The sequence below is a fragment of the Corvus cornix genome, chromosome 17 (assembly GCF_000738735.6).
Source record: "Corvus cornix cornix isolate S_Up_H32 chromosome 17, ASM73873v5, whole genome shotgun sequence".
NCBI classification, from domain to species: Eukaryota; Metazoa; Chordata; class Aves; order Passeriformes; family Corvidae; genus Corvus; species Corvus cornix.
The window spans coordinates 2,639,909-2,665,768 of NC_046346.1; the positions used below are offsets into that span (position 1 = coordinate 2,639,909).

General features: G+C 47.9%; 3 protein-coding genes across 8 annotated transcripts; all 3 read right to left on the reverse strand.

Moving 5' to 3' along the window:
• Positions 1-2,208: 2,208 nt before the first annotated feature.
• On the reverse strand, positions 2,209-4,085 carry DNLZ (DNL-type zinc finger). The gene is given in 5 exon segments (XM_010398017.3): positions 2,209-2,515; positions 3,041-3,180; positions 3,594-3,738; positions 3,740-3,884; positions 4,082-4,085. Coding segments are annotated over 5 exon segments (606 nt in total). The 3' UTR covers positions 2,209-2,343.
• CARD9 (caspase recruitment domain family member 9) lies at positions 3,923-11,281 on the reverse strand. 3 transcript variants are annotated; one of them, XM_010397818.4, is made up of 13 exons: positions 10,302-11,281; positions 9,758-9,980; positions 9,277-9,414; positions 8,599-8,924; positions 8,015-8,194; positions 7,690-7,839; positions 7,284-7,412; positions 6,982-7,173; positions 6,386-6,427; positions 5,748-5,793; positions 5,052-5,122; positions 4,452-4,540; positions 3,923-4,271 (listed from the first exon to the last, which is right to left on the reverse strand). In XM_010397818.4, exons 2-13 carry the CDS (start codon positions 9,939-9,941, stop codon positions 4,175-4,177), a joined length of 1,644 nt encoding a protein of 547 aa, XP_010396120.1. In that variant the 5' UTR covers positions 9,942-9,980; positions 10,302-11,281; the 3' UTR covers positions 3,923-4,174. The 3 variants fall into 3 exon arrangements, with proteins under 3 accessions (XP_010396120.1, XP_019140437.1, XP_019140439.1); XM_019284892.3 differs by having other exon boundaries at positions 10,280-11,281; XM_019284894.3 differs by lacking the exon at positions 10,302-11,281 and having other exon boundaries at positions 4,464-4,540; positions 7,284-7,409; positions 9,758-9,976.
• A 38-nt stretch (positions 11,282-11,319) lies between these two features.
• Positions 11,320-25,812, reverse strand: SNAPC4 (small nuclear RNA activating complex polypeptide 4). Of its 4 annotated transcripts, XR_005603268.1 has the most exons (25): positions 25,271-25,812; positions 24,569-24,615; positions 24,032-24,196; positions 23,523-23,648; positions 22,787-22,865; positions 22,368-22,449; positions 21,723-21,827; positions 21,159-21,231; positions 20,740-20,904; positions 20,376-20,523; positions 19,990-20,096; positions 19,629-19,723; positions 19,389-19,483; positions 19,035-19,120; positions 18,171-18,575; positions 17,695-17,784; positions 17,232-17,466; positions 17,072-17,142; positions 16,651-16,749; positions 16,398-16,425; positions 13,915-15,974; positions 13,289-13,419; positions 12,498-12,660; positions 11,526-11,649; positions 11,320-11,412 (listed from the first exon to the last, which is right to left on the reverse strand). XR_005603268.1 is itself a non-coding variant. In XM_020584492.2 (23 exons), the coding sequence occupies exons 1-22, from the start codon at positions 25,434-25,436 to the stop codon at positions 13,300-13,302; spliced, it is 4,644 nt and encodes a 1,547-aa protein (XP_020440081.2). In that variant the 5' UTR covers positions 25,437-25,812; the 3' UTR covers positions 12,157-12,660; positions 13,289-13,299. The 4 variants fall into 4 exon arrangements, 2 of the variants coding, with proteins under 2 accessions (XP_020440081.2, XP_010396123.3); XR_005603267.1 differs by lacking the exon at positions 11,526-11,649; XM_020584492.2 differs by lacking the exons at positions 11,320-11,412; positions 11,526-11,649 and having other exon boundaries at positions 12,157-12,660; positions 18,171-18,572.
• Between the last annotated feature and the right edge of the window lie 48 nt (positions 25,813-25,860).

Below are 25,860 nucleotides of genomic sequence, written 5' to 3' on the forward strand. Positions count from 1 at the left end.
CCTCTCTCCCACGCTGCCAGGCTCGATCCCACACTGTGAAGAGCTCTCTGATGCTGACATCCGCTGGAGAGCCGCGGGATTGCCGGCCCGTGAACTGCTGCTGCAGCTGTGGAGTGTGAGTTACTGGGAGCAGGGCTGTCCCCAGTGCTGGGCAGGTCCTCTTCATAAAGAGCCCTAAAAATCCTGCAGAAACACGAGATCCTGCCCTCTCCTACCTAGCTGTTAACAAGCAACCAGAGGCACTCGCAACACAGGGCTATTGTCAGTCCTGGAGAAAGGCATCCCCGGAGAAAGGCTGTGTTCTCCTCACTCCCTGCCTTTGGCTAAAGCAAGCCCGTGTGATCACCTGTATGCCCTTTCCAGAGCAAAGCCACTGCCCCATGACACACCATTTTTCAGAAAAACACAGTTCTAAAGGGAGTGCAAAATTCCCTTTTTTATCTGCAATCTCTTAGCAGTAAATCTTTTTGTTTTATATGAAAATTCCCTCCCATGATGTTGGCCTGAAAGAACTGCCACCCTCCATGCTCAGAGCTGCAGAGACAGCCCCAGGGCACAGGGACCTGTCTCTGTCCTGCCTCCAAAGAGCACCTGGTTCCTCAGGGCACTGGGACAAGGAAACACTAAAATCTAGGAACAGCCAAAATAGATTTTGCTGCATTTTTCACTATAACACAGCAAAAGCTGGCACCACCTTCCTGTAGCTGGGACCCAGTAACAGGTAAGAAAGGTAAGGAAAACAGTATAAACAGTATAAAAAAGCCAGGTTGTAAATGAGTTGTTTCCAAGGCAACACGGATCCTGCAACAGCTGCTCTGTTCCACCCCGTCAAAGGCATCAGCACCATGGAAGCAGAACGCTGATTTTCAGATTAAAGGTAATAAAACAAGCACTTTTCCAGCAGTACTAATAGGTGTCAGAAGCCCAGCTCAGGGGGAGAACACAGCAGTGCATTGAGCTGCAAGATTCTGTTTCTCAATTCTGGGTCATTCCAGCAGCTGGCTGTTTCAGGGAGAGCTGTATCTCACCAGGATCTGAGCACACACGAGCTGGCTGATGGAAGTTCCTGCCCCTGTTTCATCACTCTGCACTGGCACACCCACAGGAACATGACAACTTTCCTGGTGGTCTGACCCAACACTTATAATGCAACACATGTAACTGTTGGGAACACTCCAGATGAAACTCATTAATGCCTGCAATGCCCTCACTGAATCCTTGGCTGATGAAGCACCACAAGCACCTGGAGATGCCTGGCTGAGAGAACTGGGTTTGCTCAGCCCAACACAAAAAGGCTGAGAGGGTTTTACTGCTTTCTGTGGCTCCCTAATGAGGGGGATCCATAGAGGTTTGGGACCTCCACCCTTATCAATATTCACAGGATCCTGAATATCCTCCCCTGACAAGCAGATTGGACTGGAATCCTCCAGAAGGCTCTTCCAAATTCAGTTAGTCTTTGATTGCAAGTTCAAAACCCTAAGAAAGCACCTACAGAGGAAACAAGCCCTAAGTGAACATGATCACCTCAGTGCCTCATCCACCACTACCCGAGAGTTGCATGCTGACAAACTCCCACATCTGTCATTTATTACTTTTTAAATTTCTAACTAATCTTAACACACTGCAGTAGCACTAATAAGTCCCTCAATATCTGCCAAGAAAACTTTCTATGTGCTCTAATTCTCTCCACCATGCTCCAAAACTATTAATTTTACCTTCACACCCACACTCCCCCTCACCAACAAGGAGTTGTAAAACCCCCATGCTGGAGCTCGAGTGGGATCAAAATACAAAACTTTCAGCCCTGACATGAGTGGCACAGAACAAAACTCTGGAAGATGTCAAAGGATAAAAGCAGCATTTGACTGCATTAAGAGCTGGTGATCTGACCCTCCTGCAGGGTCATTTTGGCTTTAGAATTTTGGGATCCATCTCCTCAGGTGGTATCAATTTAGAATTTTGGGACCCATCTCCTCAGTTGCCACACCTGGGCATCCCTAAAACCTCCAGCTCCAGCTGCACCTCGTTAGGTCAAACACACATGGACAAAGAATTTCTGACTGCCCTCTCAGCAGGGAACTAAGCCAGGCATGGGACACTGCTGGGGCACTGAAAGTTGCCTCAAAGTCAGCAAAACAAGTACCATCAAAAATATCTACACCATCTCTAAAGACATCAGCTTGATCAAAGGCAAAGACACACAACACAGAAAACCCAACACCCGAGTTTATTTGAAACACAGACAGTTGAAATTGGGGAATGAAGGTGAAGAGTCTCTTGCCACGAGCCAAATGACCCAAATCCCATGTGTCACACCTGTCCCACTGGCCACAATCCCTTGTGTCAGGTGTGTCCCTTGCTGCCAGGCTCTGAGGGGGTTTCCCCGCTGTCCCCTTCCACCAGCTGACCTTGGGGCCTGGGCTCTGCCGAGCTTTCCAGCAGCAGTTCCAGGGCTTCCTCACCAGCCACACGTCTCACCTTCTCCCCTTTGGCTGCCAGGATCTCCTCGATATTCCTGGACAGCGATTTGAGAACCAACAGTGACACCACAGCAAAGGCCCAACACAGTCACACACAGGCTCGCTGCACTCCGCTCTCAGGACTGACACGACACAGTGAATCACAAGAACATCACCACGAACACCACCCAAATTCACCACAGAAAACCACCCAAACTTTCTGGGACTGTTTTCATCCACTAGGATCAGTAATTTAGCAATTACAGCTAAACAGAAGTCTTAAAAGGTATCTCGAGAAGTTAGAAATCACTGGAATTCCACAGCAGATCACCTGCTGGCACCACTAAGGACCCCTGTGTATCCCACAGCTTCTGCTGCAGCTTCACACCGATTTATTGGGATCCTAGACTGTGACAGTAATATTACAGTGACAGAAAACCGAGTCAATGTGTCTTAATGACCTGGAGGAAACTTTGTTTTTAGTATGAGCCGCATTTTAAAAGCATCACTGAAACAAGGTATCAGCTCAGGAAGCTGCACCCTGGAGCAGGGTGTGAGGAGGATCCTGCTGGCACACTCACCTCTTTCCCTCCAGGTCGGAGAACCAGCCCAGGTTATCGGCGATGACATGGTGGTTTCTGCAGACGGGACATGTCACGATCACCACCCCTCGGTGGTAGGCGGCCTTAGAGATGGATTTGGCTGAGCGGGTCTGGCAAACCTGAAAAACAAAGTGCATTTTATGAGCACGGTAACTGCAGCTCCAGGGACTTTTAAGACAAAAATACTTTTGCCATTAAAAGCTTCTTCCCTCCCTCACCTCTAACTATCCCAAGTCGGCTCCATCATGTTACGATGCCGTGAGTTCAGCCCGAGACACAAAGGCTGAGAAGGGTTTTACTGCTTTTTGTGGCTCCCTAATGAGGAGCATCCACAGAGGCTGTGGGATCTCCACCCTCAGAGATACTCAAAAGACCCCGAGCATCCTCCTCCAACACGGAGCTTGGACTAGACACCTCCAGAGGGCTCTTCCACTCTGAATTAAGTCTTTGCAAGATTAAAACTAGGAAAACAGCTACACCAAGAACCCCCCGGCCACCCCAGCGCCGGTGCCCTCAGAGCCCCCCGGCCCACCTTGCAGGTGTACACTAGGCGATAGTGCGTGGCCGGCGGCGGTCCCGGAGCGGTGCAGAGCGGGCGGACCGGGCTCCAGAGCGGCCCCGGGACGGTGCGGGTCGGACCCCAGAGAGGCGCTAGGGCGGTGGGGCCGGGCCCCTCAGGCCGGGCGGGGGCGGCAGGGCCGCCATGGCGGCGGCGCGCGGAGCAGCGCCCTCAGCGCGGCCATCGCACCGCGCATGCGCACCGGGCAGGCCCTGAGGCGGCCGCGGCGGCCATGTTGGTAGCGGGCAGCGCCCGGGACCTGCCCTTCATTAACGCTTAATTAACCAGCGGCTCAGCCCAGCCCTGTCTCACACGTAGATATTTAAACGTGTTTATTAACTGCGGGGAAGTCAGAGCCAAACAATAGTGTCACTTTAGCACTTTTCATAAATGGTTGTTTGGATGGTTTTAAAATCTAAACAGTCCATCGAGAGTGAAATTGAGAAGCACAGCCACCCTACGCATAGGCTGGTGTTTCCCTCAGGGGTTGGCTCCTGAGGAGCCTTTGGTGTCGCTGTTGTCCCTTCCCAAGGGACCTTGGTGTTGTCCCTCTCTCAGGAGCCCTCGGTGTCGGTGTTGTCGCTGCCCGAGGTGTTCTCCCAGTCTGCCTCGTGGTGCCGGTCCTTGGGCACCCTTCTCATTGCTCTTTTTCTGAAAACAAGACCAGACATACCATTTTTAGAAGGTATCTTCTGCAAACAAGCAGCATTTCATACTGTTGGTATGTATTAGTCCCTTTTGCGATTCATTTTATGCCCTCCATGAATCAAGCTTGGTGACAGGAAAGGGGAAATACAAATCATGGATATTTTCCAGGGAAGCCCTGCTTACTGCAGCGCAGACCTTCGGTAACGCTCAAAGCAGTCCTTCATCCTTCTCCTCTCCTTTTCTGCCAGTTCCTCGTTGGCCAAGCCACACTCCTTGAAATGGAAAAAAAACCCCAAAAATGCAAACAAATATGAATTTATTCCTCATCAGATCAACTCAGATCAGTATTAACACAAGGTTGCTTCCTTCATCTGCACAGTCAAGTACAGCAGGTTCTTTATTGTGTGGGCAGGATTGTAACACTTCTGTTTCACATGGGTTTACTACATTTATTCCTTCACATTTGTAAATTTGGGATTCTTTTTTCTGCACCAAAAGTCATACTGCAGACAATTAAACTGGAAAACATCCCCACCCAGAGATGAAGGGAAGAAAGTAATTAGAGGAAGTTTTTATGCACAAATGGAGAAATGTCCCCTGTAAATGTTTTGCTGTTCAGAGTTCACCCTTTTTGGAGGGTGGATTCTGCACTAAGTGCTCAGAGTTTGATAAAGCAGGAGCTGCTGACACGCTTCTCTAAGCTGGTAAATCCATAATTAATGAGAACATTAAAGATCACAAACCCCAGCCATAGTAAATAAGAGCCCACAAAGATTCTCTTACACTTGGTGATTTTGGGGGCAGATTGCTCTCTCGAGGGCTAAGTTCTTCGTTTTCTCCTTCCAGGCAATCTTCTGAAAGATGAAAAAAACACAGCTTTAGTCAGGGTTGCCATTGCAAAATAACTTCTCCCTGCAGCAGTCCTTCCACAGAAGAGCTGTGATGTAACTGCACAGAGTCCACAGCAGAACTGAAACCAAGCCCAAAGCACTCAGAACTTCATCCTGTGATAAATCACAAGTCACTTCTCATTTTAACTGAGCCCTGAATCTTGCCCAGGATGGTGGAATTCCCCACCACACTCGGGAAGGGACACAGCTTTCCACTTCCTACTTAAGCAGGAGCAAAACAAACCTTTGCCAAGCAGCTCCTGTGTTCAGTGCATTAAAAATAATATTCATGTCAGAGGTCACCATAAGAAACGTATTAATCATTATTTTAACCATAATTTGTCCCTGCTCCCCAAGTTGTGAATATCCTGGCACTTCACACCAGACCATATTTTGGTGAAACTCCTTCTGTAGTGACCAGCTGTCACGATACACATTTTCAAACTGAGAGAAGTAGAACAATAAAAAAGCCTTTTTGGAACAGTGTCTTTCAGTTTCTGTGAAAAATCTCCCATCATTTAGATCTTCCAGGAGAGCAAAACAGAATGGACCATCCTCTCCAGAACTCTACTCAGTGTTTTACCCTTACTTTTAGCTGTCTGTGTATCTTCATCCAGGTGACTGTGAAGAGCAAGCTGTGAGACAGAAACAGAGCAAGAACATCAGAACTGTCCCTCAGTCTGTATGAGCAAAAAAAAAAGGAATATAAACCCCAGGACATGCTAGAACCAACCTCTCCCTGCTGCTGCCAGCAAACAGCAGAGTTAGCCAGGAGTTACAGATTTACTCATAGATTTATCCTCCGTGAGTAGATCCAGCTTCCTTTGGCCTCATTTATACTTCTGGCCTCCAGACAATGTGGCAATCACTCCCTCACTGAAGTTATGAACTAAGTGAAACTCTTTACTATTGATGGCCCCAGGGTAAGACTTATTTTTGCCTGTTCTCACACAAGAGGGAAAATTAGAAGCAATTCAAAACAATTCAATTCCCTCGATTTGCTTACACTCAACAAATCTCACTGACTAATGCCATAACTGTGTCCTACACTTAAAATTTCAGGACACAGGGAGATTCTGTCACTGTTTTGCTGCCTCTGGACCTTTTGATGTCACTGAAATGAGCCTGAGCTGTGAGAAACTGCTGATACTTGGGGAACTGAGCACAGGTGAAGAATATGAAACCATCCCAGAGGAAAGTGAAAGGTAAACAAGGCACCCTACTCACTTCCTGGGAATCTCTGGAGGAGGTGTCATCCAGGTCAGAGGTCTGAAACAAAACCAGTATAGATTAATCATTCCTCATAAGCAAGGAAGTGACAGCAAGGGAACATACAGGAGACTGAGAGCTCCAGAAAACACAGAAGTGTGGATTTGCTGCCTCCTACACTCCTGTCTGGCCACTCGAGAAAGTACACAAGATGCCATCTTAATTAAAATATATCTAATTTAGTTCCAGAAAACTTAGCTCCCCATTTCATCAAAATGGCTCACATCCAGTCTCTATTTAGAGTCACTCTTTGGTGGTTGAGGAACCCCTCATCACCTTTGGAAATGCTCCAAATACAAACATAGCTGGCCTTAGCCTGCATCTGCCCAGCTTTTCCATGCCTGGAACCAGGGTGAGATCATAGAAACCATCCTATCTTTCATTTTCTAAACTCAGCATTTGCACTGCAGTGGTTTTAATTAATTTTGATGGTGGCTCAAGCAGGTGGTCACTGCCTGCTGAGCTGGAGCTGCTCAGGTGCAAAGGCTTGGGAACAGCCACAGTCTGACCCCATCCTCAGCTTCTCAATCCCATCAAGGGGAGGAGAGTTATACCGGTGTGGGCAGCTCCAGCTGCAACCTTTTCAGCTTGGCCTCAGTGGCCAGGAGCTGACTATCCTTCTGGAAGAGCTGCAGCTGCATCTCGTCACATCTCTCCCCCAGCTCCCGGATCTGCTTGCGGTAGGCGTCCTTCTCCACCAGGTTCTTGGAATACTGCACGTGGAACTGCTCTCGGGTCAGGAGAGCCTGTGCAAAGGGACAACACGTGGCATTCACACAGCAGCACGGGCAGGGCTGCACTGTCTGCCCACTTCAAGCAGCAAAGCAGTGATAAGCAGTGAGGAATCTGTTATCACCTCATCTCTCTCCAAAGCTACTTCCTCCATCTGCTGCAGAACAGCTTCAATCCGTTTTTTGTACATCTGGGAGTCCTTCCTCAGAGATGTGCACTGTAGCTCCAGCACCTCTTTTTCCTCTGCAAACTGCTGAGACAAGGTCAAAAGCACCTGCTTGTGGGCAGAACCTGAGCCCGACTGACCCCACTCCTGCAGTCTCTGTGCCACAGATTGCTCTGGCCAGAGCTCTTTGGGGTGTCTGAGCTGTCACCTGCCACACACAGAGTGTTAAAATACAGGTACTACAGTAGGAGCAGCAGGGATTGCTCCTGAGCAGCTGCTCTGCTCCACAGGCAAGACACTGCAGGTGCTTCACCTGCCTGTCTTATCCATGACCCTCAGCAGGAACTTGAACAGCAGCACCTACTTTGTCTTGGAGCACCTTGGCTCGGTGCAGCTCCTTGCGCAGGCTGTAAATGGTGTTCACCAGCTCCCGGCGCTCTTCCAGGATCTGGCTGCAGTCATTCTCCAGCATATCCTTGGAGAGGCTCTTCTCCAAATTCTGCTCCCTGGCGACCTGCAGGACAAAGGAAGAAGTGAGACAGGGCCACCATCTAACTCTGTATCGATTCTCTCCCCTCAGGGCTCTATCTGACTTGGGCAACAGCTGACCCCCACCATCTTCACTGCAGCATCGCTGCCCTGGCTGCTACAGACAATCCTTTGAGTCCATACCCAACCACCCTACCAACCTGGAGAGTGTTTTCCAGCTCCTGGTTCTTGGCCAAGAGCAGCTCCTTCTCCTGCTGGATCTCCCACACCACCTCGTGGCTGGGGCGCTGCTCTATGGCATGTTTCAGCTTCATCGTGTGCTTCCTCTCCAGCTTGCAGTCATCCTCAGCCTTCATGAGGCTGTGCTTCAGGTGATCGATCTATGAGAAGGTTCAGAGCTCAGCAAGAGCAAGGAGGAAGCTCTGGCCTGCAAAAGCAGTTCTCACTCTGTTCCCCAGACAAATGTGGGGCAAGTTTCTCCCCAGCTCTCTTTTCCTCAGGAAATGTTGTGCTCTGGGAACCAGAATCCTGCCTGTGTGCTAACAGATACATGTTCCTGTGCTGCCTTTGTGAGAGCAGCCTTGTGTGAGGGCAAGACTGGTCATTATTCATAGCACAGCTTGTAAAACACAGGAGGGCTGAGCTAGAGACCATGAAGACACATGCTAGAGAAGATGCTCAGTGCTTCATGCAGGACTGGAGCATCGTTGGCAAAGACAAGGTGCTCAGCCCAGCCTCCCAGGGGCCAGGTAAGAAGGGGGAAGCTGGAGAAACTGTGACTGACCTCTAGCAGCAGGTCCCTGTTCTTCATGAGGGCCGCACTCTTCTCCTCGCTCTGCTTGGCATAGCTCAGGGCCAGGTTGTAGTTCTCGTCCTTGCACTTCCGCAGCTCCTTGCTCAGGCTGTCCCTCTCCTCCTTCATCCTCTGGGCCCGCTCCTGATGCTTGCGGAGCAGGCTGTCCCTGACCCACATCTCCCTGAGGGCGTCCTCCTTGGAGTGCAGCCACACCGTCAGCTCCTGCGCCTTGCGCTGCTCCTCCTGCACCGCGCTCTGCAGCTTCATGATCTCGTTCATCAGCACCTGGCTCAGGCCAGACTCCCCAGCCGTGTCTGTTTGGGGGGCAAGGGTCACTCACTGCTGTCCTGGCTGCTGCCAGGCACACACTGAGCTAAGCTTCCCCTCCAGATCACTGCAACCAACCCTGATGATGTGTGATCAAATTATCCCCACTGTGCCTCTCTGCTCTGTGCCTTCCTGCACCACAGAATCATTGACACAACGGGCGGAAGGAAGAATTCAGCCTTCTGCGTCCTCCTCCCCCTCCCCAGTCCAGCCAGTGACACCAGGGCTGTTCTTCCCAGAACCCCTCCTCCGAAGCACACAGGGAGCAGGGCAGGGAGTGCTCCCGACTCCGCACAGCAACACCAAAGGAAGAGATGTTGTTGAGAACACAAACATTACCTATAATCATAGAGAAAACCCTGCTGGGCTCTTTGCCAGTTATTTTCTTGTACAGCTGGGGATAATAAAGCTCCAGACTCTCCATAAATGCCTCAAAGCCCTTGTGTCCTGTTCGCTGAAGAATGTCCAGAAGAACACCTGAAATAATGGCCACAGGAGATTCTGTTCAGTTATTTCTCTCTTTACCTGTTTGTAACGTTAAAAAAAAAGGCTTCACTTCCTCCACATACAAAAGTCCCTGAGATCCAATCACAGAATCAATTAGGTTGGAAAAGACCTCTTGGCTCACTGAGTCCATCCTATGACTGAACACCACCTTGTGTAGACCATGGCACCAAGTGCCACATCCAGGCTTTGCTTAAACACCTCTAAGGAGGGTGACACCAGCACCTCCCTGGGCAGTCCTTCCAATGTCTAACTCCCCAGACAATCCCAAACCAATGGCCTAGAAACTACACAGAAGTATTTGAAGTGCTCCCACCTGCCTTCCGTTTGCGCATGACCAGGCTGGGGTCATTGAGAACCTGCTCCTCATCATCCGGGCTGAGCACTTTGCACTGGCGCAGGTAAGGGGTGATCCGGGAAGGGTCAATCACAGAGATCAGCTTCACACGGAAGTTCTCCAGGTTATTCCAACAGATCTCATCATTATCCTCTTCCAGCATGTCAGCAGTGAGGGGAACCAGTGAGCAGCGTTGTCCTGTCTGGAAAAAAAGAACCAAAAAACAAACAAGCGGACCTTGAGCCTCTCAGAGCAGTGTGGCAGTGGTGGTGAAAGCAAGGATGTTCACAGACTGAGAATGCAGATGTGTCCTAATCAGCTGTTGCCTCTGCCTCACGAGCAGTTCACTCTTCCCTCTCCACCTCACAGCATTTGAGATCCCTGCGTGCTGTCTGACCACACAGACACCAAATCTGACACCCACGAGAGCTGACACTTTACCTCAGAGCCATAAAATAAACTTTTATTCCCTGTTAATATCAGCCATTCTGTATCACCAACCTGTGCCTCTGCAGTCACAAACCTTGATTCTCCTCCTGTGTCCTGGCTCTGAGAAAACCTGTCTTGGGGGCAGCCTCCCTCTATATTTTGACTAGAGAAAAGATGATTCCAGGATCAAAACTGGTTTGAGAAAAAAGGGGAAACTACTCAGCTATACCCTGAGACACGAAAGGGAAGGAAAAGAGAGAGATATATAAAAAAAGGGGAAGCCAGAATGGGTGATGGGGGAGGAGAAAGATGGTAATGGCACCATGAGTCAGCAGCGACACATGGGCAGTGATTTTAGATTAATTCTGGTTTTGTTTTCTAGTCTGTCCTACTCAAGTACGTACTGGGGTCCAGAAAGTTTCCTTGTGCAGTGGTCAGAAACACTGAAAAGAAGGAAAGTCACAGCCATAGGTGTGTGCAGCTGACTTCAGGGGATGAAACAAGCCACAAAACTAGAAGAAAGAGGCTCTTCAAAGGCTTTCCAGGTGTTAACATCTTTATCCAGGAAAACAGGTGGCAGCAAGAACTCGCTCTTGGTTAGGAGTTCAGCTGAGAAGGATGCTTTCTATATTGATGCCTCTAATTTTGGATGTCCTCAAGCTTCCAGTATAATTATGACAACTCGGTATTTTGAGGGGAAGGGAGTCAAGTCTTGGCAAAGCAAGGAACACAACCCATCATTCCCAAATGACAGGCTGTGGCCTTGGCAGCACTTAGAGGAGCAGCCCAGCAAGCAGCGTTGTGACGATGCTGAGCATCACCAGGAGACCTGTGCCTGCCTCCCCACCTTCCCACAGCCCTGGAGCTGAACCCAGAACTCACTCAGAAAGTGTGTTTTAAAAAAGCCTGGAGAGCACACAGGCTCCGATGCCATGGCAGCATGACACATATTCCCATTAGCTTCCCACTCCACTCTTTGTTCTGCTTTCTAAGTTTATGGAGAGTTTTTCCATGTTATCATTAGGAGTAGGGCAGAGATGCTCAGAGATCCTTTCAGCCTGTGTTTCTTGTCATTAAATTAGCTTTACACTAAAAAAAGATGCAGTACCTGTGTCAGCTGTGCCCTTGTTGAAGGTAATCAGAGTGTCTGTTAATTGACCAGTTAGGCTTGTGAGGTTTTATTCTAGTGACAAATCAATTTAATCCTGAAAAAAGACAAAGACAGCTGCTGCTTATACAGTTTTCCCACAATCAAATTACAAGAGCACCTTTTGAGCAGCTTTTGCAAAGGCCAACAATCGTTTAGAGCACAGCTCACCTTTCCCACCAGTGCCTCACTGTAACAGCCTGGGCACAGCACCCACAACTGTGCAGCAGCTCCTGCCACAGCTGAATTTCCTGGAAAACTGATATCTGTACTGGCTTATGGAAAACAGAGTACACTGCAAGAGGAAAGCCATTCCACAATCATTCCTATTGCTCCCCAATGTCTTGACACCAAGTGACAGCAGCATTGGCACCCAGTGACCCTCTGCCCCCAGCTCTGCCTGAAGAGACCTCACAGAAAAGATGCAACACAGCTCCCCACCACACTCAGGGAAGTTCAGTCAGTGCAGTGGAATGAAGCTTTCACAGCACTTTCCTTCTAGATTTTATCAGCTTTGCCTCAGCTAACCTTGCACCTCTCTGCGAGACAGAAATTGCTGGGTTATAAATGAAGAAACAAGTTTTTTTTAAGTGATTTGTGATGTCTGTACAGGGCAGGCTGTGGAAGAATCAAGAATCCTAATTCAATCCTGCAGTTTTAGGCACATGAATATTCATTCCCCACGTTCTCCCTGGTTTTCATGCAGCCTGAAAACTTCATTTTTCCCATTAGCAATCACTCTCATACACACATTATTAAAAGCACTATTTACCACGAAAAAAACCCACACAGAATACATCAGTAATTTTTAAGTGAGAAAAATAAAACATCTGTATTTCAACAAATACTTAAGACTCATTTTGATACAAAATTAATCTGCTGCTTATTCCACAGTATTCAGTCAGTTACCACGCAAAGCCACTTTCACAGCACTAAAAACCACCCAATTAACATATTCTGAACATGGATAAACATTCACATAAATAGGGGCTAACACAAGAAGGAAATAAATAACCACCATTGCTTGTTTCCCCAGATTTCCAGCAATATTCCCCCCCAGCATCTATGACAGGTGTGAGTTTGAAAGAGCAGAAGTCTGTGCCTGAAAGATTTCCCTCCAGCCAGCTTCCTTCATTTTTGCACCTTGCCTACAGATGCAGACTTTGTTGAGGGATGGGAAAATCAATCCAGCATCTTCCTCTTCCCCAGGTCCATCCAGTCAGCGTGTTGGAAGTGATAAAGGTGAACAGTGCAAAGATTATCTCCTTCCCGCCATGCAGGAAGGCAGAGCTCATTCCAGTGACCCCTGTAACAAAGCACAAACAGCTCCTATCATTCACAGCATTTTCACAGGGAAGTTGCCCTTTTGGAGTTACTAAAACGAATTTCCATGAAAAAAACACCCCAACCAGTCTCATCTGACAACCACGTGAATCAAACACCGTTCATGTTCATTCCATCCAGTGCTCCAAAAGCCTCAGCAGAAATTAGGACATCACCCATTCGTACCCTACAGAAGGTGGCCTGCTATAACCATAGAGAAATGAAGCCAAATAGGGGAAATAAACCCCAAACCCCACTAAATTGTTCAAGGATGAAGTATTAAAGAAAAACTCCACTCTCAAGCCCGTAGAGTGCTACCAACTAGGTGCATATTAAGTAGGCAGAGCATGAACTAAAAGGCTGCCAAATGTTTGAATTTCCCGAGTCTGATGTATAATTTTATCATAGAGACATCAACTTTCCCTCTCCCCAAAATACTATCAGCCTTAGGCTGTGACGATGGTGAGTGTAGAACTCTGTGTCCTCAGGGAACAAGAGCAGAGATCATTTCAGTCCTTTCCTGGGGTCATGATTCATTGTCTGAGCTGAACCACAGACAAATGTGGTTCAGCTTCTCAGCAAGAAGTACAAACCACTGAGTAGCTACTCACACATTTCCTTCTCATAACCTCCTCCTCTTCCTGAAGCGGGCACTTCTCCTGATTTGAGGAGCTCTGGCATCAGCCACATCAGTGCAGGAGCCCAAGGCAGACTGAGCAGCGCTCTCTTCAGCCCTCATGCCCTGCAACAGAAGCAAGGTAGATGATCAACACCACAAGAACTGCAAATAACCCCTTCAGCCACCTTTTTATTTTAGGGAGCTTGGCAAGATTTCTAAAACAGTTTTTCATTTACCTTCACAATGAAGCATGGGACAACATTCCATTACCAATGTCAAGAGACAGCACAAAATATCAGAGTTTTCAGAGTGAGAACAAAGGCCTGATTTCAAAAATGCAAGTGTCGGGGCAGCAGATTATAAACAGAAAGGGGAAGGGAGCTTTGATACCCACTTCTGGGAACTGTCATGGCAAGTTTAAGGTGCCATACAAACCATGGGCTTCTACCCTCCCAGCTGAGCTGCAGAGCTTTTCCTTGCATCAGCTGTAAAACTGTGTTTATTCAAAAGGACCAAATTTCTGCTACACTTAAGAACAGTGGGGGTTTCCCCCTGGATTCCAGTGCAGTATTTATCTGGCAGTAACATTCTGCTTTTAGCCCTTGGAATCTGTTTTACCTGGTTTAGTAAATCAAGATCTTTGTCTCCAGGCTCATCCCCAAGTCTCCAATCCTCCTGTACTCCTGTTAATTCATTCCCACAGCTCTCTTCCTCAGACACTTCTTTCTCACTCTGCCACTCCTCGTCATCACTCTCCTCATATTGCTTCCTGCTGGCTGACAGAGTTGTTGTCACTTTGGGAGGAGGCAGAGTTGCCAGGACAGCTGGGAGTGTGAAGGCTGCCAGGAATCTGGCTTTCAGCAGGAGGTAAGCAGGGTTATCACCCAGTTTCTGCTGCACCAGTTCTCCAATAGCATGGAAGACATCCCCAGTGCCCCCATCCCCACTGGCCTCAGAGGGCAGGAGAGAGGCTGCTTGTTCTTCCAGGGCTGCTTTCTGCACAAGGAGTTTTGAGAGGGTTTTTATGTTGCAGAGAAAAGGTGGCAAATAAGGCAGCCTGGTCTGCAGTGATGGCACCTGGACCCCTCGTTTCCCACTCAGCCACTCCTTCACCAGCCCCTCATCCTCCAGGGAGATCAGGCTGAAGTCAAGGAGATTTTTCTCTGCACTGGAAGTGCTTGGCTGGGGAGGGACGTCAGCACTTGGTGGTTTGGAGGCAATGGGTCTCTTCTTCCGTGCCTGGGCACCAGAGCAACCAGAGCTCCCTGGGACATTGCTGTGAGGAGCTGCAGCTCCTGGCTGGAGCACAACACACTTCCTGATGCTGTCTGGATTGGAGGATGATCTCTTTGTTGTGACAGAGTCACTGCTCTTTCCCAAGCTGGTGAGACTGGGCACGGGCTGGGAATCAGAGCCCTGAGTGCTGGCAGGGGGCTGTGTTTGGGGCAGCACCACAGCACACGGGGCTGGGCTGTCAGCTGGAGGAGCAGCTGGAGGAGCAGAGGAGTCTGGAGCCATGGAGGAGCCATCTGAACATGAGGGGGTTACAGCAGAAACGCTGGATGTGCTGCATCCAGGACTCACTGAGGCCACAGGTAAGAGAACTGTGGACTGGTCATCCTTTCCCAAAGGAACTCCTGCCAGCTGGGAACTTGGCCCTTTTGTCTCTGCACTGCTGGGCTGAGGTGGATTTGCTCCAGCTGGAGTCCCTCCCAAACCAGAGACATTGCCATTGGAAGTCACAGCTGGCTGACACTGACTTCCCCCAGCAGCACCTGGCATTCCTTGGGGAACACCCACCACAGTCTGCACAGCACTGGGGAGCAGAGCCTGGGGGGTGACAACCCACGCCAAGGGCAGGATGCTGTTGGGAATCACGGGTGAACCAGCCTGTGGAGTGACAAGAGCGGGCAGCAGGCTGACTGGCCTCTGCTGTGGCCCATTACTCTTCAGCTCACAGGTGACTGGAGTGGAAAGGGACAATTTGTTGGTGCCAGACTCCAGGCCAAGGGGCACCACTGTGATCTGCTGTGGCACAAAAGCCTGGTTTTGCAACACTGCTGAAGCTGAGCTACTGGCTGTGACTTGACCATTGCACCCTCGCTGTTCTGGGGCCTTCTCTGCTGCAGATGGATCCTTGCCTGGAAAACCCCTTCCTTCAGGGCTGCTTTCCAGAGCTTGCTCTTTTAGCTCCTTCTTAGACTGTAGATCTGTCCCTTGTGAGCAACCAGGGCTTTCCCCAGTTTCTGGCACTGCTGAGGAATGGTTTTCAGGCACGAGCGCAGAAGCAGAACCTGCAGAAGAAGTCCTTGTGGGCAATGGTGAACCCCGTACTTGGCTATCTGTACCAGCAGCTGCTGCAGGTTTGCTTGCTGCTTGTGCAGAGGGAATGATTTGCTGTGGTGGGTGCTGGATTATCAGAGGCCCTGAAACCAGCACCTGTGGGGCAACCAGCACTGTCCTCTGCATGGCCTTCTTGGCCTGGGACTCCCTTAAACGCTTCTCTCGCAGCAATTCCAAGACAGTTTTAGCCTTCCGCCCCTGCCCCTGCACGGCTGCACAGCTCTCCAAGGCACCAGTGGAAGGTTCTCGTGCTCTCAAGGCAAGAGGTCTCCTGACAGTATTCCTTGGTATGCCCCGCTGGGAATTCCTCTGGGAACAAGGCTGGGATGAATTGCCTGCAGAGGAAAGGAAATAAAATTACAATTAATGAACAGTATTTTCAAAAGCCATTCTTCAGCTATTAAACATCAAGGGATGTGGCAAAATTCCTGTTTGTGAGAATTCCTACAACACCAAAGTTCTGATTTAATCAAGCCATGTCCTGACAACTGAACAAGTGGTAACTGCCCCCAGAAATCAAAGATGGGCCAGGAATGCACCTTAACACCCCACTGAACTGGTCCAGTGCCACTGGTCCCCCAGCCCTCCAGGGTTTTTTCCAGTCCTTACCAAAGGGGAACATGTTTAAAGATCCAAGAGTAGCAAAAATGAACATGACAATGGGGGTTTGTCCCCAAAGTTCTCCTTCAGTTAAACTGGTCATTAATGTAACAGTGACGAATTATGTGAAAGTTCTTGCACATCATAAAAATAGGTACCTGAAGAAGTCTCCGTATTTTGGGAAGCCTGTAAAAAAATTATATTAAATTATACTTCTGATAAATCTAAAGATGATTAAAACAGCACAGATGTGAATCAAACCTATATCTGCCAGCTCCTGGCCATACAGCCAGCATGTTGTTCTGCCTCTGAACCAAACCAAACTGCTAACACACATATAAACTGTGTGGCCACACAATTAAAGTGTTTACTTGGCAATACTTCAGTGGGAAAAGCTTAAAAACACAATACCTGCTGAGGACTCCTTGCATTAGCCTTAAGCAGCTCCAACTGCCTCAGCTTCCTCTCCTTAATAATTTTCATACAGCCTTTGGTATCAATCTGGAAGAGCTGCAAGGTGAGAGCTTCATTAACATTTGAGTACAAAAATGTTTTGTGGGATCAGTGACAGAACAAGATAGATGGGACATGCTTCCCATGCAAGATTCTGGGGGCATTTTACACTTACAGAAAAAGCCCTGGCATGATCAGATTTTGGATGCAGGATTTATTTAAGAAATTTCATACGCAAGCCATGAGGGCAGATGAATCCATTAATTAGATTATTTGTTTAAGAAACAAAGATAAACCATTTATTTAAGCCTCAAATGCTGGAAAATAAAGACTAGCACTGTTTGAAAGCAGGTAATGCTATTAAAACAGTAGAACTTACCTGAATGAGCAGTGCAAACAGGGGAGTGCTAGTAAGACTGACTGACTTAACCTTCTCTTGAATAGCAGCAGCTGGAAAGAAATCCGACATCACAATCAGCTGGGAATTCACTCAGAAGACATCAGAAAGCAGGGACAAAGGTAGGATGGGTCCCCAGTACCTTTTGTCTGGTGAAAAGCCATCCTCCCAGCCTGCAAGGTGCGGGGCAGCAGCACATTGCCCACCCAGGGGGTCACTGCCATCAGCAGCTTCCTGTCCAGGCTCAGCCGCTTCCAGTGCTCCCTGGCCCAGCGCTGAGCTCTCTTTGGCAGCTCCTGCAGCCCCTGGACATCCTGGCCAACAGCTGCACCCACTCCTGGGGGTTTGGCTAAAAGGCTGCCAGGAGGTCTTAGCATCTTTAATTGCCGTGCATGAAAAAACACACAATTAAGAGTTCCCATTAGGAAGGTTCTGCCATTAGTCCCAGGACAAACTATTCACAGGACAGTTAGGACAAAAAACTGTGAGCTTTTCCTCTTGGGGTTACAGTGCAAGATCTATGATTATATAAAAAAAAATTCCTACTAAGCACAGCCTGGCAGTGCTCATGTCACAAGAGCAGACAACACACAAGAGGCACTCACAAGTCTCCTCTGGAAGCTCGTGTTATTCTTTAATATTGTTCTCACGTCCTCCAGGCTGACCTGCAGCACTTGTTTTCCACTCTGGGAAGCCTGAAGGGGAAAGCACATGAGAAAAGACAGAAGAAAAAATAACTCACAGAAAATTACTAGCACTGGATATGCCCAGCAGGTACAAGTTTTCAACATTCCTGCTATTGAAGGTATCTTATTAAATGAAATCAACCCTGACGTGAAGACCTTTACTTTTAATCCTTGTGCATCATTGCAACACCAAATGCCTATTTCATAAAAGTTTTGTGTGAGGAATCCACCAAAACCCAAAAATCAGAACCTACTGGGTAATTATCTTCACATTTTTTGGCTTAACAGTACAAGGGAATGAACAGCAAGATGTTATCTGCTCACCACATCCTCCCCTTACTGCAGCAGCTGCACTTCCCTTCTAACTTCTGATCCAAGCTCCCATCCCAGCTCACCCTGGCCATCACTTCTGCTGCATTCTTCACCACCACGTCTGTGGAATGGGGCTGTGCAATGCCCTTCAGCAGGGTGTACAGCTCAGAGGATTTATCAGCAGCTCTGTCTCCATCTCTGGCTGCCCTTGGAATGTCACTGCAGCTGGTCCCTGCACCAGCCCTCGCAGCAGAGAGGAGGGACTGGATTTGGTATCTCTCTCCCGTTGCCTCCTGCATGTCAGTCCCTGTTGGGATCCACAGGTCAATGCTGGGGACTGCATACTCCTTCTTCCTTGTGGTGCTGGTCACCTCCTCCTCCTCTGAGCTGTCTGTCAAGTTCAGCTCCATGTCCTCCTCACTGCTGCTCTCTGAAGGGCTGGAGCTCTCCTCAGCGTGACGCCGTTTGGTCGCCCCAGATCTTTTCTTCTTGATTTAAACAAGCACAGACAAGTTTTAGTCAGTGTCCACCCCTGCCTTGCAACTTTCTCAAATCAGTAAGCTTCCTTTTTCAAAGGAAGCAAGATTTTGGAAATAAGATCACCTTCAATATGGTCTTAAGCAGCCAGAATTTCTCAAGTGACTGGGACTAAAACTAGCAATTCATGAGGTACAGACATGAAAACCTACATATATCCCATCCTTACAGGCATTTCAAGGCAGTAAAGAATTCTAGATAATATACAAATATATAGCAAATTTACTTCAGCCCTTCAGAACAAAGGCTGCTTTCCACATCAAAAAATTAAACTGTGAAATCCACAACAAAAACCTTGATCATGTGAAATCAATGTCATTTTTAAAACTGATTTTATAGGATTCTACTTTTAGGTTAGAGAAACTTAATTGAAGAGATGGGACTGTGACATAGCAGGATTTCCACAATACCTTAGCACCAATCATGAGTTTCCACTTGCTCAGGCATTGGGAGCCAGTCCGATGTGGCAGCTCGGAAGCTATTTTACTCCAGTGACCTGAAAAGGATGCAGAACATTTTTATTTGTGCCACAAACTCAGCAGCAGGCCTTTCAGTGCAGCCATCACACACATATTATACATTTCCATGGATAAGAGACAGAGTTACTGCATGAATGGATCTCAGATCCTTAACACCCACAACACACAACACAAAGAAGTTGCAATCATCAGTACAAAGCAGAGCCTGCAGGGCTTACAATGAAAGAGGAGAAAACCTCAATGACACCTCTAAACCTGTATAGATTAAGCCACAGAAACACCTACCCAGGCCATGTTTTTGAACCAGCTCAATCAGCTGCTCCTCTTCCTCCAAGCTCCACTTGCCTTTCTTTACATCCCAGTGCAATGCTTTTAAGTACCTTCAAAATAAAGACATTGCAGTCAGGAACATTCAATCCTGCTTGTAAAAATCAGATCATCACTGCACTCCAAGGCTGAACAAACCCAGCATTCCTAATCAGAGCTTTCCCTTGGTTAAGGGGCTGGTACCGGGCCTGAACTCACCGGTCTCGGCACTGGGCGTCGCTCCTGCCCGGCACCTCCGTGCGGATTTTGTACCAGTCCTTCGCCCCGTACTTGGTAACTGCTGCCATCAGCATCTGTGGGCATCAGACAGAACAAGAGCTGAAATCCTCACCAGTATCAATCCTAACAGGCCTGAGACAGCAGCAGCTCTATTTGTTTCCTGTGCAAATCTCTGAACAAAACTTTTAGAGGCTTCTAAGCCCTCTTAAGCTGTAAAGTGCCCACCTTGGTCTATTTTACACTTCTCTGTGCCACTGCTAAAGCTCAGATAGAGCCATGCCACACCTCAGCAGTCTAACACTGCCACCCTGCAATTCCAGGCCCAGAGAATGGAGCTTACAGCATCTTCCTCTGCTGTCCAGGGTCCTTTCTTCAAGCTGGGGTCCACATTCTTTGTCCAGCGGTAAATCAGCTGAGCAGAATCTCTTCCTTCCATGTAATAAGCAACTAGAAATTAAAAGGTTTATTTAACTCTGTTGTAATTAATATTTCTTCCTTTATCTGGACAACAGTTACAAGCAGTGACTGTCATAAGCAGCACTTTAATCTCTCAAACAACGGTGCTCAAGCAGCTTCAGCCAAATTTCCAAGATGGATAAAGGGTCCAAGAGATATTAAGTTCTTGCTGATATAATGAAACTTCCAGGCAGGTACAGGAAGCTTCCACCAAGGAAAAGAGAATGGGAGAATGAAGCATTCCAGGTGAATGGAAGGTTTGTCACTTACTTTTCTTGTATGGGATATGGCTTCCCACTCTCATCTCTTGAACAAGCTCTAAAAGCATCTGATCCTCATCCTTGGTCCATTCTTTCCTTTTTAAATCTTTGTTATAGATTTGGTACTTCTGCAAGCACTGGAAAGGTGTCCTGTTTGTCTTAACACAAGGTAAACAGAGAGAAGCAGGTAACTGGTTATTTATGAGGACAAAAAGCAAAAGGGAAAAGCTAAAGTACCAAACGTTTTTGGTACTGTTCTTGGACACTTCTCAGAAAGCATTAATTAACAGTGAATTAGCATTAACATGGTATTTTAAACCTGACACGAGGCAAAGTACAGCCAGAATGAACCAACCTGTCACCTCAGACCTTACCCCCAGCTCCTGGGCAATGGTCTGCCAGTCCAGGTAGTTGTGTTTAGCAGCTATCTGCTTCAGCCTCTCTATTTCCTCCTCAGTCCATTCCTTTTTGTTGATGCTTGGATGCTCCCAATTTTGCCAAAACTTCCTCAGTTCTTCTGAGCTACGTTGTCCATCAAACTAAAAGAAACAACAAAAATACATTTAGTCTCAGAGCTGAGATTAAGACACCTGGACAAACAGGAAAACCAGTATTTTGCATTCCAGATATGTCTTATTGCCAAGTTTTCCAGAATTAAATCCCCAAATTTAACAAGTTGAAATCACTTAACGGTCAGCTTGCAGAAATGCAAGCTGCAAACACTGGTCAGGTGGTTCTCCAGAGAAAGGACACAGATATCAGAGGCAGTAAAACAGCTGATCCCCCAACTCACATGGATGTTTGAAATCTTGTCCCAGTCATGCTCATCGAATCTGTTTCCTATTAAGTCACTTTCTGGGAGTTGGCTAAAGCAGAAGGTACAAAGAAAAAGACAGAATTGTATTAAATGGTTAATTAAACACTTTGTCTTCTTGATCCTGCCTCATCTCATTCCTCCCACCTGTTCCTGACTTCCACAAGAAGGGAACACTCAGATTAGCAGGAGAAACAATTAATCCAAATATGTTGCTCTAGATTAGTTCACGAGCAAAAGCTCAGAAGTACAAAAAGTTTCAGAGCTCTCTGGTCCTTTGTTGCTAAAGTAAGAACCACTTAAAGCAGCACCTCTCTACTGGGTACAGACACTACACTTTGTGTATCAAGGCCCAAACACATTTCTTAATAAAGAACTGTGGAGATGAGAGAGCTGCAGAGCCTCAACAGAACTTAATTTTTTACAAGCCAACACAAATAAACATTTCTCCAAATGTCACATCTAGAAGTGGAAGGAGAGAACTTTTAGAGCACAACTCTGAGACATTGCATTTTTCACCAAGAACACAGAAAAACTTCTTACTTAATTGACTCTATTTCTTGCTCCAAGCCTTTGATTTGCTTTTCCAAGGTCTGTTTCTCTGTTTCAGTCTTGACTTTCTCCAGTTTCTGATTCCAGTAACTCATCCTGTTCAAAGACATTTTTAGCACTGCTTAATAGGACAGATGGGAATGAGGTCAATGGCATCAGAAGATGTACAGCAGAGACAGTTTCCCCATCAGTATCACTCCTCCCTTCAAGTTCATTTCCACACAAAACTGTTCTCCCAGGTTTTCCCACAAGGCACACTCATTACCTTATTTTTGCCCCTTCAATGCAATCACTGACCCAGAACACGTCTCAGATAAATAATTTTGGTGTTTACAGAGCAAATCAACGGTTGCTGCAACAGCAATAAAGACTGTGCCAGCTCCAGCACAGAAATCCCTTGCTGGACACACCATTAGGCCTCACCACATATCACAATTTCAACTTCAAGCCCTGCAAAGTATTTTAAGTTATACCACAGTGCCAATGGGAAGAAATAGATGGCTATAAAATCCCACAAACACAAACAACTAACACGGGAACTTGCTGGAGCAAGGTGGAATCTCCACATTTACCTTCTCCTCCTCTCCCATACAATGTTCTCAACAGGAGAAAAGAGGATTTTTGGGCAGTACTCACTTGAGCAGCTTTGGCTGGAGCAGGCGCTGCAGGCGGTCGCTCACCACGGACTTCTGCAGCAGCGTCTTCTCTCTAGTTTTCCCTAAATGAAACAGAGGAGCAGCCAGACATCAGAGCAAAACCACTGCCAAGAGACACCCTCTGCTCCCAGCACCCCTGGGAATGTCCTCCAGCTCTGCAGTGAGAGTTCCCTGCCCAAATCACCAACATCATGTCAGACTCTGGCAAGGCACAGCCTCCGGCTCAGTTTTATTGGGATCTCCAAAGAGACCCCGATAAAGGAATCACCCTGGGAGCATCTGGAGCTGCAGGTGTCCCTTGAATTTCTCTCATCTGGCCATGAATATATATGTTTGTTATATGGATATATACATGTTGTAGCTCTTCTAGAACACTGAACAGCACACAGACTTACTTACACTTGGCTGAATGCAGTTGTTCAAAGGATTTTATGCCCTGAGCTGCCTTTTCCTTGGCATCTTCATTGGAAGGAGGGCCCTGATGAGGATTAGAAAGGTTAGATACACTGGAGAGTCAGACAAAATTACTGTTTCTTCTTAAAACTCCAGCATGAACTGCTACAAAAATGACTGGAAACTCAAACTTGGGCAAACTATCACACTCAGTGTTGAGCTTTGTTAGCAAGAGCTCACATATACATAATTTAAACAGAAATATTACCAGGCATTGCTTGAATATATTAACATATAGATGGTGACATCTTGGCTACCACAAAAAGATCTCCTTTTACTGATGACTTTTTAAAAACACATGAAAAAAAGTACTAATAATTGCCCGAGAAAATACTAAAAAAATACAGAAAATTTCAGATACAGAGAAAACTCAGTTTCACAGACAGTCAGATTTCAATGAGTGCTTTAAACTGCAGCATGGAACTGGGTCATGGAGATGAACACAAATAAAGTTAAGTTGCAACCAAGAATGTTCAAGCCCCTGGCAGCTGCAATACCCTCAGAACTCACAGGGCTGAACAAACATTTCCAAAAGAGGGGGAGTGACAAGTGAGAGGAAAAAGGTTTCAGGCTGAGTGGTGACATTCAGTCACACAAGTGAAATTAGAACAGTTTAAACACATTACAGTGTGCATCTACCACTGAAGACATGTCAGTCTGGAAGCTGCTTATATTTACTTACAATTCCTGTTGTTTTATCCTTAAAGTATGGCTTCATAAAATGACCCAAAAACACATTTGCTGGTAGATTTCTGCCATCTCCTGCCTTTGCTGTTTTTGAACCATCAAGCTCACACATGATTTCCTTCTGCAATACAAGAATAAATTGAACAGCATCAATGTCTCCTTCGAATTCCTGATTTCAGAGAGCAGTGGCTGAGCCACCACAAACATTCCAAGCAGGGTTCATCTGCAGCACCAGGCTGTAAATCAGTGCAAGAGTTAAAGGCAGGATTTGGAGCTTCCTGAGTTTACACAGTGCACTGCAGACGATTAAAGAGATGAATAAAATACTAACTTGCTACAACAAGCTAAAATATAACGTGTAAAATACCCACTTTTGGTTGTAAGAAAGCATTGAAATGTCAGCCAAATAAACCCACATTAGTCTTGGGCTGGAGGGGAAGGAAAGATGGCAAATGGCCACCCAGAAAAGCACAGAAATGAACATTTCACTCCTGCTTTGCTCACCTGCTGTTCTTTGTTTTGTGCAATGAGCAGCTCCACTTCCTCAATCTTTTCCTTGATAATTTCCTGGTACACATAGTTCATCTGCAGGCAGGTTTCTGGATCCTGTGGCAGGCTTTCAATATCATCATCATCATCATCACTGCTGTCTTCTTCTCTTTCCACTTCCTTGAGGGAAATAAGGCATTTAGGGAGAAAAGAGAGAGAAAGAGTTGCTTTAAAAGCAGGTCTGTATCAATCAGTTCTGTAACTCAGCCCCTCCTCAGCTGAACCTGCTGAGTGACCACAGCCTGTGGGGTTTGCAGGGACACAGAGCAGCAGCACCAGAGCCAGCAGGCCTCTGACCCTGGCACTTGTCACAGGAAGAAATCTCTGACACTGAATAACAAAATCCTGGGCAGGAATACCCAAACTCCAGGTCTTACTGAGCACAAAGCCAAGGCAATTGCCTGGATTTCCCCAGAAAAGGGTGACGTTTCCCTTCCTCCTGCTCTCTTCAATAGACAGGTGGAAATACATGCTTAAAGAGAAAACAATTACCATTTCAGCATGAGAATCTTCATCATCATCATCTTCATTATCATCATCTGTTAGACAAAATACAAAAACGCTGATTGTAGTGGGGTAAAAGGAAAGCTTTAAACCCAAATATTTTCAATTAAAACACAAAGGAAAAAGCACCAGAGAGATGTGACATGACCATCAGAGGGTTTGGATCCTGACAACGTTGTCAAGTAAAAAGTGTATTTGGTTATATCCACTTATGTTATTTTTTTTTTGTCCTGGAGAAGGAAAAGAGCAGCTCTGGATAACTACAGCAACAACCAAGCTGCATCCTGGTCCTGCACACGAGAGGCTCCCGGGTGTGCAGCCAAGTGAACATTCCAAGCCAGGAGAAACACAAACTTCGCACCAGCAGCCCCTCAGCAACACTCGGGTGTGCTACAGACGTCCGGCTTAAGTTACACAGAGCCGCACGATCAAAGCACGGGTGGGTGAAGCCTCTCCGGACAGAGAGCTCGAACTGTCACCGATTCCTCCGGCTTTGGAAAATGAACTTTAGGAGGCGCAGGAGGGCTGGGCGATGGTGCAGCTCACACAGCAGTTTGCGATGCTCGCTTAGGCCTCGCGATTTCACTGCTGGCGGTGTTTGTTGGGCTCTTGGGTGCAAAGGGAATGTGCAAAGTGCCGGCGCCGGCGGCTGCCTGGGGAGCGCCCCGAGCCCGCCCCCCGAACCCGTACCGGAGCTGAGGCTGGAGTCGGACAGGGCCAGAGGGATGTCGGCCCCGCCGGGCTGCAGGCTACGCTCCAGCTGCTCGATCTCTCGGCGGATCTTCTCCCGCTCCGCATCGAGGTCGAGGCCCTCGGGGGAACGGAGGGGCTCGGCCCGGCCCGGCCCGCGGGACATGGCGGCACCGCCGCTCCCGGGGCTGCGCTGGCCCCGCCCCCCCGCTCCGCCAATCGCTGCTGCGCGCTCGGGTCAGCTGACCCCAGCACGTGACGCTGCGCAGCCAATCGGGGCGGGGGCCGGCGCACGTGCACGGCCGGGGGCGGCCCCGGGCCCGCAGAGCCCGCCCCGGGCCGAGCCTCCAGCGGGACCGCGGCACCGCCGGCCCGAACACCCACCCAACCACCGGCCCTTCCCCTCCACAGCCAGGGCACAGAACAGCAACGAGAGCCCCAGCCAAAACCTGCGATGCTCGCAGAGTCCCAGCCGAAACCTGGGGGAATTGTGAGGTGCGAGGGGGGAAGAGGCCGCGGGCCCAGCCCAGCAGCGACAGGGATATTGTCTGGTCCATTCGCGGGTCAGCGATCCGATGGCTGTGGCTGCA